The 19,082-nt window shown below is 36.7% G+C and overlaps 2 protein-coding genes across 5 annotated transcripts; one reads left to right on the forward strand and one right to left on the reverse strand.

Moving 5' to 3' along the window:
- Positions 1-1,130: 1,130 nt before the first annotated feature.
- On the forward strand, positions 1,131-2,476 carry LOC306987396 (endonuclease domain-containing 1 protein). Its single transcript, XM_079591600.1, has 2 exons — positions 1,131-1,533; positions 1,706-2,476. Exons 1-2 carry the CDS (start codon positions 1,219-1,221, stop codon positions 2,366-2,368), a joined length of 978 nt encoding a protein of 325 aa, XP_079447726.1. The 5' UTR covers positions 1,131-1,218; the 3' UTR covers positions 2,369-2,476.
- A 1,138-nt stretch (positions 2,477-3,614) lies between these two features.
- Positions 3,615-18,179, reverse strand: LOC306986801 (casein kinase II subunit alpha). 4 transcript variants are annotated; one of them, XM_079590445.1, is made up of 15 exons: positions 17,987-18,154; positions 16,261-16,331; positions 14,275-14,354; positions 13,540-13,670; positions 12,238-12,349; positions 9,862-9,963; positions 9,702-9,752; positions 9,546-9,605; positions 8,330-8,413; positions 7,881-7,991; positions 7,629-7,730; positions 6,066-6,166; positions 5,842-5,990; positions 5,417-5,506; positions 3,621-5,201 (listed from the first exon to the last, which is right to left on the reverse strand). In XM_079590445.1, the coding sequence occupies exons 4-15, from the start codon at positions 13,638-13,640 to the stop codon at positions 5,083-5,085; spliced, it is 1,182 nt and encodes a 393-aa protein (XP_079446571.1). In that variant the 5' UTR covers positions 13,641-13,670; positions 14,275-14,354; positions 16,261-16,331; positions 17,987-18,154; the 3' UTR covers positions 3,621-5,082. The 4 variants fall into 4 exon arrangements, with proteins under 4 accessions (XP_079446570.1, XP_079446571.1, XP_079446572.1 ...); XM_079590446.1 differs by lacking the exon at positions 17,987-18,154 and adding an exon at positions 16,425-16,579; XM_079590444.1 differs by lacking the exon at positions 14,275-14,354 and having other exon boundaries at positions 3,615-5,201; positions 17,987-18,179.
- Positions 18,180-19,082: the final 903 nt, after the last annotated feature.

Below are 19,082 nucleotides of genomic sequence, written 5' to 3' on the forward strand. Positions count from 1 at the left end.
CCTTACAATTTAGAGTTGGACATGGACTTAAGATTTCATTTAACTAGATTTATTTCCCCAAGCTAATAACACTGCTATGGCCTTGGATAAAAACGAATGACATTGTCAGACTCAGAATGCGTCTGAAATCGAGTTATACTTTTATTATAGTTAAGTAAAACTCGCATGCTGCCGCAACTTTTAGAGTAGGATAAATGTACATTTCCCGTATTAGCTTAAACGTTACCTGTAACCTGCTGCTCGTGTAGTTTGAAGACTCGCGCGAACTGCTGCTGCGTATAGTGCGTACTAGAATCGTTATGCGTACGAGGCACTGCAAAGGAAACTCCGCCTAGCCTAGCTACCACTTCCCCGCCAAATGCTTCCGCTAAACTTTTATATAGGCTAATATTTGTTTGTATAATGGAAATGGTGTGTAAATGTATTGTTATTTATTATAATATTTATATTTATAATAATAACAATGATTATTTACAATAATCATAAAGGGGCACAATACATTTTGAGACAAAAGGGGCAGGGGCTTGATCAGCATTTATGCATCATCCAATATATTATTAAAAGGAAATCAATTAAATAAACATTTAAATTTAAATCTGTTGAAACTCGTGTAAAATTGTAAAATCATTAAATGGCACTACTGTGTTAAAATGACCCCATACCTCTGTCAATAAGCTAAAGGATGTGGACATCAACCCAGCTTTGTGCTTCAAGGTAGATGTCAGTCAGTCATGGTTAACAAACACACCTGTGAGCTTCTGCATGTGTAGGGAGACCATGTACAGTTGGAACAGAGGGACATTGGTCTTGGAGAAAAAGGCAGTCATTTAATTATATTTGAATGACATGTGATGTTGATTTATGATACTGTAGTTGAAAAAACTGACAAGCTAGAGAATTTACATTCATATCAATAACTGAAGTAGAATGCAAATGAAAATTAAACACTTGTTTTAAGCAGTAAAACCTGATCTTGATCATCAATGGTCCTTAGTACTTCTCACAGTATATCATCTTCTGAAGCCGTTCATAATCTACACTTCTTTTTAAGCTTATCAACTGGACAAGCATCAGTAACTCAGCGGACAGATAACTGCTCTATATAAAGTGAGAGTTTCTTTCTGTGACTAGTTCTGCCTTGGCGACTGCATGAATCGCGTTCACGTTTCTGCTTCATTATTTGGTGTGTGCTTCAGATCAGTGTGAACGCTGGTGAAGATGCGTCTGTATATCTCAAGCGTCGTCTCTGCGCTGCTGCTGCTGGGCTTTCCATTCATCATGACTAAAGTTGTCAAATCATTCAGTGAATGCAGCCAGTTTTTCTTCAATGGAAAGCCTCCAGTGATTCCTGGCGTGTTGGAGAGTCCAGACTCAAAAGAAAAAGACTACGTGTTGATCTGTCAAAAACACATGAAGGAGTACAGATTTGCAACATTGTATGACACAGCAAACAAGATCCCTATTTTCTCAGCTTATAAATTCACCGGGATTAAAAAAGGGAGACCAGATGTCCCATGGAAGATTGAGCGTCAGGTGATATTTCATGGTTTGACAGTTTTTTCCCCTAACATGTTTTAGAGTAACAATGTTATGTCTCAGAAATATAGTATCACCTTTATTTTGAATGTGCCGATTTTACACCACATATTTATTTATTGTGTTGCTCATGTAGGCCTACTAATTTCTTGAATGGTTTGTTCTGTAGCTCGAACCCTCTGGTAATGAAATGAAGGTGCCATTTGTCAGTCAGGCAAGCAACAGCGAATACAAAGGCCTTGAGAAGCTGAATCGCGGTCATTTATTTCCTAACTGTCACGCAGCTGATGATCCCACTGCTGAATCTACATTCACACTGACCAATGTAGTGCCACAGAGGATCAGCTTTAATGGTGGCAGTTGGAGTACCATGGAAAACGACATTAAAGGTTTCATGAACAAGCACTGCCGTGACAAAGATGACATTAATAAAGTATTAGCCTATGTACTGACTGGAGCTGTACCCGGCAACAATAAACTGAAGGAAAGGGTCAACATTCCCTCTCACATGTGGACAGTGTTTTGCTGCTATCACAAAACAAAAGGGACATTCAATTCCAATGCTCACTGGGCCGAAAATAAGGATGATAATGAAGATCCAGTTCAAAGTACTAGTCGAGGTAAACATCAGGGTAAAGGTAAAAAAGGTAAAAAGACAATACCAGAAATATCCCTGAAGGACCTAGAGGAATCCCTGAGGAAAACCTGGCCAAACATAAAGCTGTTTGAGGGCTGTGGGGAATTTGTAACTCTCGAAGAAAATCTTCCGGACAAGGAAACTGACCAGAATAACTCATGTGATGAGATGGATAAACAAGCTGCTGCTGGCTAAATGATGAGATCAATCATTTTTATAGAGGAAAATACTTCAGTATAGAAGAATATGGTGAACATGAGAAAATGCATAATGAAATAAAGTCTAAAATAGATCTGTCACCTTTATTCCCTAAGTTTATGTTTTTTTGTGTGTAAATACCCAACACCCACCCACACACCCAACAAAAAGCAAACAATAAGAGACCACAGTGATAACTTTGACCTCATGGACAACAAACAGAGCAATAATCTAGTCATAATGTTAGTTGGAGGAAATACAAATCTGTTATTTCATTAAGGTCATTAATTAACCCCATGCGAAGTGTATTTTGCCTCAAAAAAATTTTTTTTATAAAGATTTCTCTTCCAAATTACAGGAACCAAAGTTTTGGTTCAGGAGGAAATGTTAAAGGTTTCCGGTGCTTGGTGACTAACGTCTGTCTAACTTTTTCTTTTCTTTTTTTTTTTTATCAATGCCAAAGGTATCAAAAATATCAGTAGGCTACACTACTGCAATGTAAAAATTGCATACAGTACGACGAAATGATAGAGAAAGCAAAGCATCACATATACTTATAGCCTATATACACACACACAAACAAAACTTAAATTAAATAAATTAAAAAGTCGAAACAAGTTTATATTCTTTAGAGCTTTAAGATTCTTACATGATGAAATGCTTCGGATGTACTGTTGGACCTCTCTTTTAAAAACAATGAGAGATTCTGATGAGTGAATTGACTGCGGTGAATGTGAAATTTTGCAAGGAGCAATAATAGATTAATAATAAAATACTCATTAACTCGCTGATGACGTGTGATGTCTGTGTGAGCAGAAATATGAAAATACACACTGACAGGCAGGTACACCTTCCACAGACGGCCTAAATACATATAAATACATTTAGACCACTTAAATTAGTGATTGCTAACGGGATGTGAAGAGACTTTCAACCAGCATAACAAAAAAACATAATTTTTTTTAAGGCAAATCATCTACCCTGCCTTTATTTTCTTCTGAATTTAATTCTAGCGCCAATGGTTATTGAGATTCTGTTAACTGCCAAAATAAGTTGGAAGCAGATTACAAAGTGCATTATGATTTGTTAGGATGAGATCTCTGTACAAACTCAGGCAGTAGATTAACAACTGACGGCTCCTGACCACCCCTACATTTACTCCGTTTCTAATATATATTACGTCATATTTAGCTGGCTGAACAAGATTTCCAACCCCTGCATCACATTAAAGTAGCTACCAATAGTAGTAGTAGTAGCCCTTTATTGTCACTTAGTCACAAGTACCAGCGAAATTAGCCATCAACCTAACATAACAGCCATTACATTTATTAGTTCATTAAAATACTTTCATTTTTGTATTTTACAGCTTTGGAGTGAGATGTTACATATATTAGACTTATTTATATGTACTTTAAAAGTTCTTAGATTGTGATAGTTCACCTAAAAAAATAAATTGTGTCAATTTACTCACCATTACACCACTCCAAACTCATATGACTTTCTTTATTCCGTGGAACACAAAAGCAGATGCTATCAGATTGTACTATATTGTAATGTGATCAAAGCTGTATTTTCAGCATCATTACTCCAGTCTTCAGTGTCACATGATCCTTCAGAAATCAGTATAATGATTTCATGCTCAAGAGAAATTTATGATGAAAATGGTTGTGCTGCTTCATATTTTATACATTCTTTGGTGAAAAGTTCAAAAGAACAGCATTTATTTGTAAAATAAATCTTTTGCAACATTTTAAACATCTTTGCTGTTTTTTACTGTCTTTAGTGGCTTCTAAAACGTTTATTGTATCTCATTTAATTCTTACTTGCCCCAAACTTTTGATTGGTAGTGAATTCCACAAAAATATTAAGCAGAAACTGTTTTCAACATTGCTAATATTCATAAATGTTTCTTGAGCATTAAATCATCATGTTATTATGATTTCTGAAGGATCATGTGACACTGAAGACTGGAGTAATGATGCTGAAAATTCAGCTTTGATCACAGGAATAAATTACATTTAAAATATATTCACATAGAAAACAGGCATTTCCAATTTTTATATTTCACAATATTCCTGTTTTTACTGTATTTTTAATCAAATAAATGCAGCCTTTGTGAGCAGAAGAGACTTCTCCCAAAACCACGTAAATCAAATCGACTATAAAAACAGTAGAATTAGATCAAACCAATCTTTTATACATCCATTTATACTGTTCCTGTACCCAAGGAATAGAATGTTAACTTAGAAAATCAACTCAAAGTCACTTAGAATAAAAGCATCTGCCAAATGCATGAATGTAAAAATGGTTCTTGCACCTTGATATTTGTCTATAAATTATATGTTGTAGTTTATAATCCCCCAAAACCTGTAGATGAACAACAATCTCATCAGCAAATATCCATATTGTTCAAATAACAAACAGAAGCCAAAATAGGGACATATAAAATAAATTTTATTATCCATTTTCTGAATTTCTACACTGTAGTGGCTTCTATATAGACACCATCATCAGGAAAGACTGCCGGACACCGATGCAACATAACAACTGCTGTGTGTCCCAGCTTCAATATATAATTATTGTATGGAAAAAAAACAAGAAAAAAGGAAGAAAAAAAAAGTAACCTAGTTTAGTCTCTCTTTAGTTTGTTTACACTCAACATAAAACTGTGGCCCAGGGCAGAGAGAGCGAGTGTGTGTCTATGTGTGTGTTCAGGGCTGCGCACCGGCGGCCGCAGGAACCTGTGTGGCGAGAGCACTGGGAGACGAGATGACCGGAGAGCCGGCGATGTTGGCCATCGGCTGGGACGAGGACATGGATGTGACGCCTCCTACAGGCAAACAAACACAGTCAGCGCTTAGAAGCAAACACACTTGCAATGCGTCAAGGATCAGCTGACACTAACTCCTTGAAGACCTGCAGCTCAATGACTTTTAGTAACATCATGTTCCTCATGAACACAGAAAAATACTTTTGTAATCTTAATTATAGTTTGTAATTCTCAATTCAATAAGCACGATCCCCGGAGGGAGTCACATGACTGACCTGTGATCATACTGGACGTGCTGACAGGAGTGGATCCAGCGGACAGTCCTGAAGTGGAGCCCATCCTCGCCTGGTCCTTCACAATGGGATCTGACACGAGACATCACAATAATTTGTTATACATCGCTTTTCAGCGCTTCACATATGGGCATGATGCAATCAATAGAGAACATAAACCTTTTATTTCAAATGAGCGAGCAAATCCTGTCCACATGACAACCGCTTTATTTCCTACAGAGACATTGTTCACACTTCTCAATCATTTTATCACATAACTGACATAAATGTCAACTTTGCAATGAGGGTGTTTTTGAATCAGATATTGGTTCCGCTTGCTTGGCTATTTACTAGGTGTAAGAGATCCTGGACTCTGGCATGAGGAGCACAGCAGTTGATCTTCATAGCTTCAGTAGATGAACACTCACAGAAATAAGGGTGCTCCATGGCCTCGCGGGCGGTGAGGCGAGCTTGGTGGTCGTAGCGCAGCAGTTTGTCCAGGAAGTCCAACGCTTCGGTACTGACCAGGTGCTGGTTCTCACTGTGGACAAACCGTTCCCACCTTTTCCGGGAATGTCTGGAGAGAGATGGTAAAATCCTTAAAGTGAGGTCAAAGTATTACATGTAAACACAATCACACATCTCAACGTACCTTCCCAAAATGTCGTTGAACCGTGGGTCGAGCTCAATGTTGTATTTGTCGATGTAGTCGTAGAGGTCCTCTGTGCCCAGGACTTTGGCAATCCGTACAAGCTGGACAAAGACACAGTACTGGTTAACAACAGCAGAGGGCAGCAGACACACATCCAACAGATCAAACCAGCTCACAACCTGAAGTCAGCATCACACTGGTTCTCTCCACACAAAACCCATTTTTACATTGGCTGTTGGATTAATGCAGAAAATAAGTTCTGTGACCAACAAAAGTTTAATATTCTTGCATGTTTTATTCATCATGAAAACCTTCACAATTTGAAACAACTTTTGTACATTTTGAAGCCTAAATTCAGTTTGCAAGTACATGATTGTAAACAAAGCTGTGAAAGTGGAAATTTCCAATTTAGCCAGTTTTTTTTTGTTTAGTTTTTTATCACAAGGGGGTATTAATGATGTATTTTATGTCATAGAATAAAACGTGAAAATATCTTGAGCTTGTGTTCACCAGGAACCTTATTTTAGGCATTTAACCATAAATCCGTTCAAAACCCCATTGACTTCAGGACGATGAAACCGGTTTTGGCCTACAAAGAAAATTATATACTTATAATTGTATATGTAGTTATATAATTTCTATATAATTATATATTTTAGGGCTGCAACTAATGATTATTATGATAATCGATTAATCTGTCGATTATACACTCAACTAATCAAATTCATTGTCATTTATTTTCATTATTGATAATGGCAGATTTGATCAATTAGATGTTGCAGCCCTAATATATTTTATATTAATATAATTCAAATACTTGTGAGTATGCAAAGTATGTAGAGTACTGCACTTTAATTTATAAAGATAGACTGTAGGACACTGGGAGAAACTATAACATCATCTTGATAACATCGGAAAGCAGTGTTCTATTTGCTAACACAAGGGATTGTGGGAAATATTAGAGCATAAAATACTCAAATGTGCATATTTCAAAAATACTCTACCCTCCAAGCACATCATCTTCCGTGCTATGATCTGAGGCCAGTGATGGGTAAGTTACTCTGAAGATGTAATTAGTAGCTAGTAAATAATTACTTTTTTAGTGTAATTAAATGACTGTACCAATTACTCTCTCTGAAAAGTATTGGATTACTTTACTAATTACTTTCTAAATCCCATAACAACCTCAACCAGATGAACAATACATGGATAGTTATTTCAAATAAACAATATACAATTGCATAAATTATATAAGTGTGTAAAGGATGAAGGTTACATTATAAAACAAGTGGATTTAACATCAAAATGTAATATTAAAATGTGTTTTTATAGAATTGTTATATAGTCTATACCGTATTTCATGCAATCACATCAGAAGTAACTGTAGTTAAATTACAGAATTAAGAGTAATCCCTTACTTTACCAAGTAATCTAATTTTTCCCTTGAATAGTAACTACACCCAACACTGATTGAGGCAAATTCATTCTAGTAAATTTTTGTGATTACGCCAAAACAAAAAGACAAACACATATTTGAAAAGACCTAAACGCAGCAGGTCTCACCTGATCATAGTTGTCGTGTCCGTGGAAAAAAGGCTCTTTCCGGAAGATCATACTGGCCAACATGCAGCCTAAGCTCCACATGTCTAAACTGTAGTCATACATCTGAGGGACGAAACCAACATGAGCGTCAAAAAGCAGCAAAACGACTTCATGTTACAGTTTCTGTATGCGCATGTTTATTCAACAGATGCAAGATTTGTGTCTTAACTAACCAAGCACTTTCCTAAAAGTCTGGTTTGCATCTGGTCTCACCTGATAGTCCACCAGCAGTTCAGGTCCTTTGAAATATCGAGACGCCACCCTGACGTTGTACTCCTGACTGGGGTGATAAAACTCTGCTAAGCCCCAGTCTATCAGACGCAGCTAAACAAGAAAACACCATCAGACAAGAGTCAAATGTGCACTCAGTCAACAGGGGAATAATGAATGATTCAGAGTTACAATCAGTGATTCACTCAGCAACTCAACTCATCTCTGTTGATGCAGGAAACGTGTAAATTGTAGACCTTTTACATTTGATCTAGCTTAAAATAATGTGCTTGATGTCACAGCAACAAACAAAGCTTCTCTTTTACTACAGCAATCTCTGGTTTGTGATTGGTGCAGGCAAGCGAGCTCGTCGTCACTCAGCCAATCAGACGTGCGGAGTGAGATGGCGTAACACAAAGGCTGACGTGAGCGATGACGCGAGCGGGAAGTACCTTTCTGTGTTCATGGTCGATCATTACGTTGTGTGGCTTCACGTCTCTGTGCATGATTCCCATACTGTGGCAGTAGTCCAACGCCTGAGAGAGAGAACCACACTTAAACACCAGCCTTTAAACCTTTTCACTAATAATCCATTATTTAATCATTTGTGATTACTGGATTACTTATATTTAAATTTAAAAAAGATGATAGCTGATGAAATATTTGTATATTAAAAAAAATAGTATATTATTCTATATATTTCTTTTTTTTTTAAACTAATACACTATAGATTTTAACTAAATGTAAAAAAAAAAAAAAAAGTTAAATTTAGATTAATTAAAAAAGGTCTAATATTAAAACATTATATAATATTCAAATTTTATCTTGTACAATTACCCAAAGAAAATCAGTATATTACTATTAATCACAATTAATAGTGCAATGTCTTGTGCGTTTTCTAAAAGAAAAAGAAAAAAAAATCCATATATCATATTTAATTTAGCAAGGACGCAGTAAATTAATAAAAATTGACAAGATTTCTATTTCAAATAAATGCTGTTCTTTTAAACTTTCTATTAATCAAACAAAAATATTTTCAACATTGATAATACAAAATGTTTCTTGAGCAGCAAATCAGAATGATTTCTGACAGATCATGTGACTGGAGTAAAGATGCTGAAAATTCAGCTTTGATCACAGGAATAAATTACATTCTACAATACATTCAAATAGAACATTTCTCAATATTATAACATGAGATTGTTGATCCTAATGCAAAAAGGGTCTGGGAATGAAAGAAAGCGAGAAACAGAGGGAGGGCAACGGGGCAATGAGTGGTGAAGGTACAGAGGTTAAGCCAGGGGACAGATGCTCTTTCTGCTGCAGTGACGCAGTTTTACCTGATCCAGATTAACACACCTGAACCCATGAACTCCAGGATTCCCACACCACTGACTAACAGCAAGTGTGTATGAACAACATGATAAAACTGCAGCAATAAGATATTTGTGAGAGAGTAACAGCTACACAGCTAGCAGCATCAAACTAATGCAGAAAGTGGCCTACTGGGGTTTTACATGACAACTACAACGGTTCAAGATGGGGAGAGTTTGAAATAGATTGGGAAAATACAGGTACAATAATAATAATTAGGTACAAGTGGTCACAGACTTGAGATACTCTGGAGTGTCTGTGAACAGCTTTAAGATGATATCTGAAGGAACTTACCTTTAGGATCTCGTACATGTAGAACCGAATGTCGTAGTCTGATAGCGTTTGATACAATTGCTGCACGACAGAACAAGCGGATGGTTGAGTTTAAACCAACTGATTTTTTTCGTCTTACATTTTGGTGGCAGAATTGATTTAGCAGAAACGATTTACCTTGAAGTCTGTGTTGTTCACATGTTCGAAAACCAGAGCTGGGGTTCGAGACTTGAGGGAGAAACACACGAGACGTCAGTCAAAGACGCATTTGAAACGTCATTCTCAACAATACAGAACATTTTCATATCAAACATCATCTTCAAGAAATACAACTGACCACTGGATCCTTGACAATGTCTAGAAGTGAGATGATGTTGGGGCCGCCTCTCAAATTCTCCAAAATTTTGATTTCCCGCTTAATTTTCTTCTTCTTTACTGGCTGCATATGGAAATAATGACAAAACAAGCGACACAAAACCATTAGACAACATAAAACTGCATTTGTAATACATTTAACTTCCATTCTGTTACACAGAATATTCAGTGGGAAATAACATAGGGCAGGATTTGATTATATCCATCAGTGTTTGTTTGCCTGCACTGACACTATCGGATGAGAACTGAAATGAGCTCAACGATGAACTTTACAGTTATTGAGCAGAACTGAATCAACACTGAACAGACTTGAGCTGAACAAATTACACAACTTTTTTAGAGCTACTTTACAGCAGAACTTGAATTTGTATCATATTTGAAAAAATGTGCATCATTGATTCTGTTATTTACCCGTTTATTACTGTGAATCGTAGGACTGTAAAAAAAAAATTGGATTTCTCGATTCTCATTTTAATCAAAAATTAAATGGAGAATTTTGAAAAAATATATGCACTATATTAAATATTAATTATGTTTTTACTTAACCTGTTCCTCAAAATTTCATATATGTTTGAAAAAAATCTATCATTAAAACAAGTTATGACAGCAAACGTTTTAACGAATTGGAGAAGAAACATAATTGTTAAACATAAAAGTTGTTATTATTATTATTATAAAAACTGCCTTATTTCAATACAAATATTTGAATTGCACATAAGTTATTAATTTTTTTCCTTAAGAATAATTGACAATTATCCAAACGAATCAATATCAAATCGAGGCGAAATTGGAATCGAAAGCTTGTGAATCAAAATCAAATCAAATAGTGGAAATTGTGTCAATGCCCAGCTCTAGTGAAGCCGCTTTAAAACAATCTATTGTATAAAGCCCTAAATAAATAAAGGTGGTTTGACTTGATTGGATCATGAAAAGTGGACAGATTATTGGTTAATGTTATTTTTTTCCACAACCAACATGGAATTGGTTACATCAGGAAAAAATAAAAAATGTAATTAAGAGTAAGAGAAGGTTTTTGATAATGGGTTTGAGAAGGAATGGAACAAGCAAGACTCGTATCGCCACAGCTCCAAACCAGAATAAAGCAGATTATAAGGAAGTAAATAAGCCCAATTTCAATTCCATCTTGTATTGAAGTACAGATGAGCTTGACGCAATGACATCGGATATAACTGCGTCTAGACTCAATCTGTGCAGCTTCATCCTCCGTGTCTCCAGTTAGGGGAAGTTCATTATACACGACTGGCTACATTACGGGACAACGGCGCTAATCTTCAAAACTATTTATCACTTAGCTTGAAAAGAAGCTCTCAGCTCGTCGGGTGTTATCGCTAGAATCTAGAGCTTTCTCTGGTTTAAGGGAGGAGGGGGCGAGGAAGGAATTCGACAGGCGCCCGTTCATCTGAACGCCGGCCAGCAGCTTCTGGTTTCGATACCGTCCACTGCCTTCCATAACGTAAACAGGCTTATCTCAGCATACGTTCTTGTCAACGACTCGGAAAATTAAGTCTGAGGGTCTTCCCAACCTGAACCCAACCGGACTTCACCGAATGCCTTTAAAGGAATACGCCGACTTTTTGTGACTTTAGCTTATTCCCCGTATCCCCCAGAGTTAGATAAGTCCATACATACCCTTCTCATCTCCGTGCGTGCCGTAACTGTCTGATGCACCCACCGCTAGCCTAGCTTAGCACAAAGACTGGAGGTAAATGGCTCCAGCTAGCATACTGCTCCTAATAAGTGACAAAATAACACCAACATTTTCCTATTTTCATGATGTGATTTCTGTAGTCACAGTGTGTACAAATAACAAGGTCACATGAGACAGTCATCTTCTAACCGTGGGAACTATATTCTCAGAAGGCGAAGCACTGCTACTTCTGCAGAGTGATTAGCGCAACACTGAGCACACTCTCGTCTCCTCATCACTGGGCTTCTCAGGCGCTACGTGCAAATCACTCCACAGAAGTAGCAGTGCTTTGCCTTCTGAGAATATACTTCACACAGTTAGATGATGGCTGTATCTCATGCGACCTTGTTATTTGTACACGCCGTTACTATACAAATCACAACATGTAAATAGGAAAATGTTTGCGTTATTTTGTCACTTATTGGGAGCAGTATGCTAGCTGGAGCCGTTTACCTCCAGTCTTTGTGCTAAGCTAGGCTAGCGGTGGGTGCATCAGACAGTTACGGCACGCACGGAGATGAGAAGGGTATGTATGGACTTATCTAACTCTGGGGGATACGGGGAATAAGCTAAAGTCCCAAAAGGTCGGTGTGTTCCTTTAAAGCGGTCTGGAACAACAACGCTCTTCACCTTGAGTATTTTGACGACTACTTTCTCGTTGTTTGTGATGTTGATGGCTTCAAACACTTCGCTGTACTTTCCTCGGCCGAGTTTCCGCACCAGCTGGTAGTCATCTTGATTCCTGTTGACAAGACCGACAGCGGTTATTACAAGTGCAAATGAAATACCGATCCAGACAAATAAAGACATCAGCACTGTATCCCTACAGAGAAATACTTCACACAACCCTCTGCAAAAGCTGACAACTGAATGAAAACTAACAAGATACTTCATATTTGATCATTATACATGTAAAGTGTTCAAACTAATGAACCAAACACCATTAGCTTGCAATTACCACAGTGTTTAAGAACAATAAAGTCCTCAAGACCCCCTGTGTTCTGTTCAATTCAACGGCATTTAATTGAGATTAAATCTGCCCTAAACACGCAATCTCGCAGCACTGCGAGAGAAAGAGCAAATCTTGTGATATACATTTCAATACATTACTGTGCTGGCACAATCCTACCCCTTTCCGATTTTGCGAATGAATCATTCAGAGAAATCTGTGAGCCTGTTACACTGACTTGTAAAAAAAAAAAGCCAACTCAAAAGAACGATTCACTAACAAATCAAACAATCACTATGGATTGTGAGCAAGTTTTACCTTTTTTATTGTCTCTTCTGCTCACCAAGGCTGCATTTATTTGATCAAAAATACAGTAAAAACAGCAAAATTGTGAAATATTATTACAATTTTAAATAACTCTTGTATTGTAATAGATTTTAAAATGTTATTTATTCCTGTGATCAAAGCTGAATTTTCAGCATCATTACACCAGTCTTCAGTGTCACATGATCCTTCAGAAATCATTACAATATGCTGAAGAAATATTTGGTATTATTATCAATGTAGAAAACAGTCGTGCTGCTTCATATTTTTGTGGAAATTACATTAAAAAAACAGGATTCTTTGATTAATAGAAAGTTCAAAAGAACAGCATTTACTTTAAATAGAAATGTTTTGTAACAAATGTCTTCACTGTCACTTTTAATAAATTGAATGCATGCTTGCTGAGTAAAAGTATAAAAATATATACGTATATACTGCCTCCAAACTTCTGAATGGTATTGTATATTCATTATAGAAATTTCCAGGCTTAGAAAACATTCAACAATCCAATCTTTTCCATGACTGATAACAACCCTGTAATTTACTTAAATTTTGTGATTTTCGACATTCCAGAAGTCTAATATCATCTCACAATCATTCTCACATCAATATCAGGCATTGCCATCACACACTGAAAATAAATCCGTCTCTGCACTCACCCCCACTCTACGACGTGAGATTCATAGTCCCAGTATTCCCGCGGCCTCTGTGTGTTGACGTCTGGATAAACGCGGGATCGACTCGTGACAGGGCCGGACATGATCTGTGTGTGTGGCTGCGCCTGTCAGGGCTGAACACACACACATACAAACACACACAAATAACCAATCAATACAAGGACAGAACTATCAGGCCAACGCACATCGATAACATTGACTGCAATGCAATGCTTGGGGCCTGAAATGTGTGGCCCCATTTGAACGTGGACAAACAAAAGGATTTAAAAAAAAAAAAAAAAAAATCTACAACTGGGATGTTTGGCTTTACAGGCCTCCGCCCACGACACGGACCCCTGACTGTCTTGATAAATTGGATTAAGGTTCTGAAACTCTGCCCAGATGGAGGAAAGTTTTAATCTAGATGCAAGCAGACCGAGGAAGACTCGACCACCGCAGTCCAAAAGGTGTCAGCACATTCTTTCAGGGTTGAAAACACACACACACACACACACACACAAAAAAATTCAAAAACACAAGTTGGCTCCATTTTCTTTTTGGCTTTCTATTCATTTTAAGTAATTAGAGTTTTTTTGTTGTTCTAAATTTAAATAATGATTCAATACATCATAGATCCTTCAAAACCGTGTTTGTCTAACCCTCATTCCCTATGATAAGCCAATAAATGTTTACATTTTAGACATTTAGTTATTTTTTTGTGAGAAATTGCATACATACATCTATTAAAGGTAGGGTAGGCAATTTTCGGAGAGATAAGATCCCACCCTCCCTTCAGAGCGTCTCCAAAGCCACGCCTCCTTCAAAACACATGAACACGTACAGCAGGGAGCAAACAAAAGCGTCACGAGAGACGCTGCGTTAAACTACCTCATGTCTCAAAGCACATAACATCACAATAATAATGAACATAAACAACTTAAAAGCTCTGACCTGTGCTTCATTTCATTTCGCCGTTGATATTGTTGCCATTGTAACATTGACAACTTTCTCCCTTCTGACCAATGTAATCAATCTCGCAAGATTTTTTTTTTCCTTTTTTTATAAATGCGCAAAAATTATATTTATTATAGTTTCCGTTCACCACTATAGAAGTTTACCCCACGATCCACACTTTTGAAAACCCCATTATCAAATACACTTATGCTTCAGAAAACACCATTCAAGGCAATGCGGGTCAGCTAATGTTTAAAAATATATTAATAACTACAATAAAAAGATGTCTGCCATGCTATATTACCAACTTATCTGTAGACTCTTCGCAGTTAAAAAGCAGCTTTGCCACATTAAAATAGAAATCAATCTATTTTACAAGAGCTGTGAATGTCTCCTCACATTTTAAAACAGGAACCTCTTGTTTAATAAACCATTCTGATAGCGTACTGGAATCAGTGCTGTAATGAAAACTGGCCTGCAGGACCCATAGTGTGATTAGATTTCACTCATGTCTGTTCTACTGTAATTTCATTTAACTAGTTGAAAGGGAAACCATATGGCCTGCTCATATCATCATTAAAAGGACAACTTTGCTAGTTTCCAACCAGCTTTGCATTGTTAGTTACAACGTCAGAAGTATATGTAAATGAACTGTGTTCTCTCTATGTTAACCGGCACCCAGATGTCCTCATTTACAGTGTCGGGGAAAGTTACGTGCTACAATATTGCATTTCTAAAAGTAACTAGCATTTGTTACTTTTTATGGAATGTAATGCGTGCAGCGCAGTTTTTTTTCCAGTTGAGACGCTTCGTTGCTATGATACAGAATATCAGTTGTTCGGTGAGGTATTAGTCCCGCCCCTTCTCCACTGTGATAGGACGGTTGAGTAAAAAGTGACAGTGATGAGCGCTGCGTTTTACCCAAAGTTAAACATTCTTCAACTCTCGGCGACCTGTAAAAAACGGCGAACGCTCAACGCTTCAGCGTGAAAAAGATGCTCAGCGCTTAAAACGCTCATGGCGTTTTAAAAACACAGCGCACCCATTGAAAACAATTTAAAAAACACGCCAGCCGCGTGAAAAAACGCTTTGTCGTGGACACATGGTCAAAGAATATAGACTTAATTGAAAATCGGTGAAGTTGCCCTTTTCAATGTTACGGACGCGAGATACAAGGTATGCAACATGCCAAAATATCTGTATCTGCATCGCTACAACAGCCATACACATGCAGACGAACATCTCTAGCATTGCGTCACGTCTTGTGCTGTTTTTTTTTAAGGTAGTATTGTGTTTTTAAGACACATTTTTTACACCTGAGCATATCTTATGGGGTCAAGTAAACCTAAAACCTGCCTAGTTATACATGTTTTCCTCAAGACCAATTCATCTACTAGTCATTTAGACAACTCGCCTACTAGTAAGTTTAAAAGTATGTAGTTTTTTGCCCTTCAGAAGTCAGAAAGGTATGCTGGAACACAAATACAATGATGCTAAATGACATTCATGGGAGTGTACCATCAGCAACAATGGATAATTTTGTTTTGCCAGATGGGATTTGGGTTTGATCACCATTCCAAAGATTCCTGCCTCCTCAGAAGAGCGCTGAACCTGATATCATGATTCACAAAGCCTGTATTCACGAGCAGTCATTACAGAATCTCAGAGCAAAAAATGACATGATCTAATCTACAGATCAAATATGCAGACACATTTTACATGTTCCCCCCAATGTGTCGAATGAGGTTCGGATATTTAACTCGCACTCACCTTCAATTGTACTTGCGGGCAGCCTTGGGGAATCTTGTGCTGAATTTACAAGAGGACGACAGTCCAAACACCTGTGAGGCAATGCGAAAAAACAAACAACATTAGGAATCGCCACTGATGGCAGTATCTGATTTACACAGATGTGCGTTTGTTTGTTTGTAAACCTGTCGTGTGCAGCCAGGCCAGGACACTGGCACAAACCCTCTCAAAGCAACATTTGTGTTGAACACCGAGTGATGATTCAGTGAAAAACAATCATAAACTTTCATTAGGGAACATTCTCCATCTGTCCGTCAGAACTGTGTCGATCTCAGCCACTAAGTGCACAGAGATTGATCTACCGACCTCACCAGGATGAAACACCAGGGTATTTTTGCAGAGCTTTTACAAATCTAATTTAGGACTTTTTAATCATACTAAAATTAATAGCAAGTCCACACTTAGAATAGGATTAACGAATAGGATTTTTATTTTATGCAGCTTGCACTTACAAAGACACAGTTTATAGGATTTTAAATATTTTAGAGCAGAATTAGATGCTCTAATTTTATATTATATATGAAAATAATTAGAAAAATACATATTCAATATTATTGTCAGGTTGTCCCACCAATTTTTATATTTTAAAGTATTCCATCACTGTTGTGTTGCAACTTATTTTTGGGCATCAAAGACATAAAAAATGCTGCCTGGATAGTTATCTCACTAGGTTTAATAATTATGCTTCTGGATCAAAGGAATGTTATTGGTCGATCTAATGTGAGTGACAGGTTGCCCCACCAGTTTTGATATTTAAAGTATTCAATCACTGTTGCAACACTTATATGGCAAGAGAAAAGTGTCCCATTGCCCATAGTCTGTATTTTTTGGACATCAAAGACATGTTTTAAATGTGTCTATATGATACCTAAAATTAATAACTGCATAGTTACATAGCTCACTAGGTTTAATAATAATGCTTTAGGATCAAAGGAGTGTTTCCCTGGATTAAACCATCAAACCTGTTCACCACCTTCCAGAACGATAGTGGATACTGATAAAAGAATTGAAAAACATTTTAAACAATGAATTTTTGATTTTTATCAATAAACCTATAACCACATTATGCAAACAAATGCACCTTTAAGTTGTGTTTAAAACAACGCTTTCAACCCTTTAAAAATTGACTGTCTTAATGAAATATCCACCACCAATGAGCCTAAAACACAATCTTCAGCCTCATCCAAATACAGGGTGTTAAATATTTTACGCCTTTATGGAGGTTTTCACATTTTTAAAATTGAATAAGAGGTTAAATAAGAGAATAAGGACCAAAATCAAGACATGGAGCTCAAACACTCATTCAGATCAGGATGTAGAGCATCAGTTAGGAGCTAACATTAAACTAACAGCCTGTCCTTATTTTACACATTCGCAATCACTCAACTACTTTATTTTCAAATACATCTATCCTTAAACACATTTACGACATCATTTAAATGTTAAACAATTTAAAAGCCATGAAATCATCGAGTTTATCGTATATATCATTAGCATATCATCACGTTAGCCACAGCCATGCTAACGTTCAATCATCTACACATTAAACATTTCTAAAGACGCAAGAGAGCATAACACACAATACAAAACTCCCTCGTCGTCCCTGAAATGATTTAATGGTCATGTATATATTAAAAGTATCTATAGATTGACACGAAGTATTGAAATAAAGGGCGGTTTGTATTACCTCTCAGCTCTGTGTTAATATGGCGGCGGCGAAGGCAGTTAGCGCGAGGAGACGCGACGCGACGCGACTCTCCTCCGGTCCTGCAGGGGGCGCGAGGCAGCGGCGCGAGGCACTGAAGACTGGCTTCCGCTCAAACTGACGCTCGGTCGATGTGTCCTCCTGTTGAGCACAGGCTTTTGATCCATTTACTTGTATTTCTGACCGAATTTCACATCCATAAAAGCAAGTTTAGTAATAAAACCCCAAATTTATGGTTTTGTTGACTGAAGTAAATATGTACACAGATAGTGTAGATACTCTTTGAATAAGTTTGCGTGCTCTACAAAGTTTTTTATATATACATATATATATTCTGCTTTCTATATTATCAGGTTACTTTTTTTCTGGCACTTTTTATATATTTATTTTTGTAGTTGTAGTTTTATTGTATGCACAATTGTAGAATGTCGAATATTTGATTTGAGTTTTTATTGTTCTTTTTCTGTATTTTTTGTTTGTTTGCATAATTGTAGATTATGCAAAGAATCTTTCTGTAATTAAGAATGAACATAAATACATAAATGTTAGGCTTTTTCGTGATCCAGATGTGTTTAATGGATTTTCCTAAATTGTTGTCTAAATTTATCTGTCCAATGGTTTTGTTATTATTTGATATTATTCTGTTGTTGTTGTTGTTGTTAGATAATTGTCATTTTATGTTATTGTTTTATGTCACCAATTCAAATAAATTAAATTCAACTTCGTATTTTATGACACCCTTTGGACAAGGGAAAAAATTATGTTGAGAAAGAAAATGTTTGTATATTGCTATATTATGTAAATTAATATTTTGTCCTTTAATGAAAAAAACAGCAAAATAAAGTGTAAGATCTGCATCAAAGAGTCACATGTGGGATCAAACTAGAAATTCTAAATATGTTAATGGAGGATTTTAGGATTCTTTAGGATAGATAGATAGATAGATAGATAGATAGATAGATAGATAGATAGATAGATAGATAGATAGATAGATAGATAGATAGATAGATAGATAGATAGCTTACAGTAATATGATGCAATCAAAATGGCATTGCATCAGCCAATCATAAGTTCCGCT

Source organism: Phoxinus phoxinus (assembly GCF_949152265.1).
Source record: "Phoxinus phoxinus genome assembly, chromosome: 19".
Taxonomy (NCBI): domain Eukaryota; kingdom Metazoa; phylum Chordata; class Actinopteri; order Cypriniformes; family Leuciscidae; genus Phoxinus; species Phoxinus phoxinus.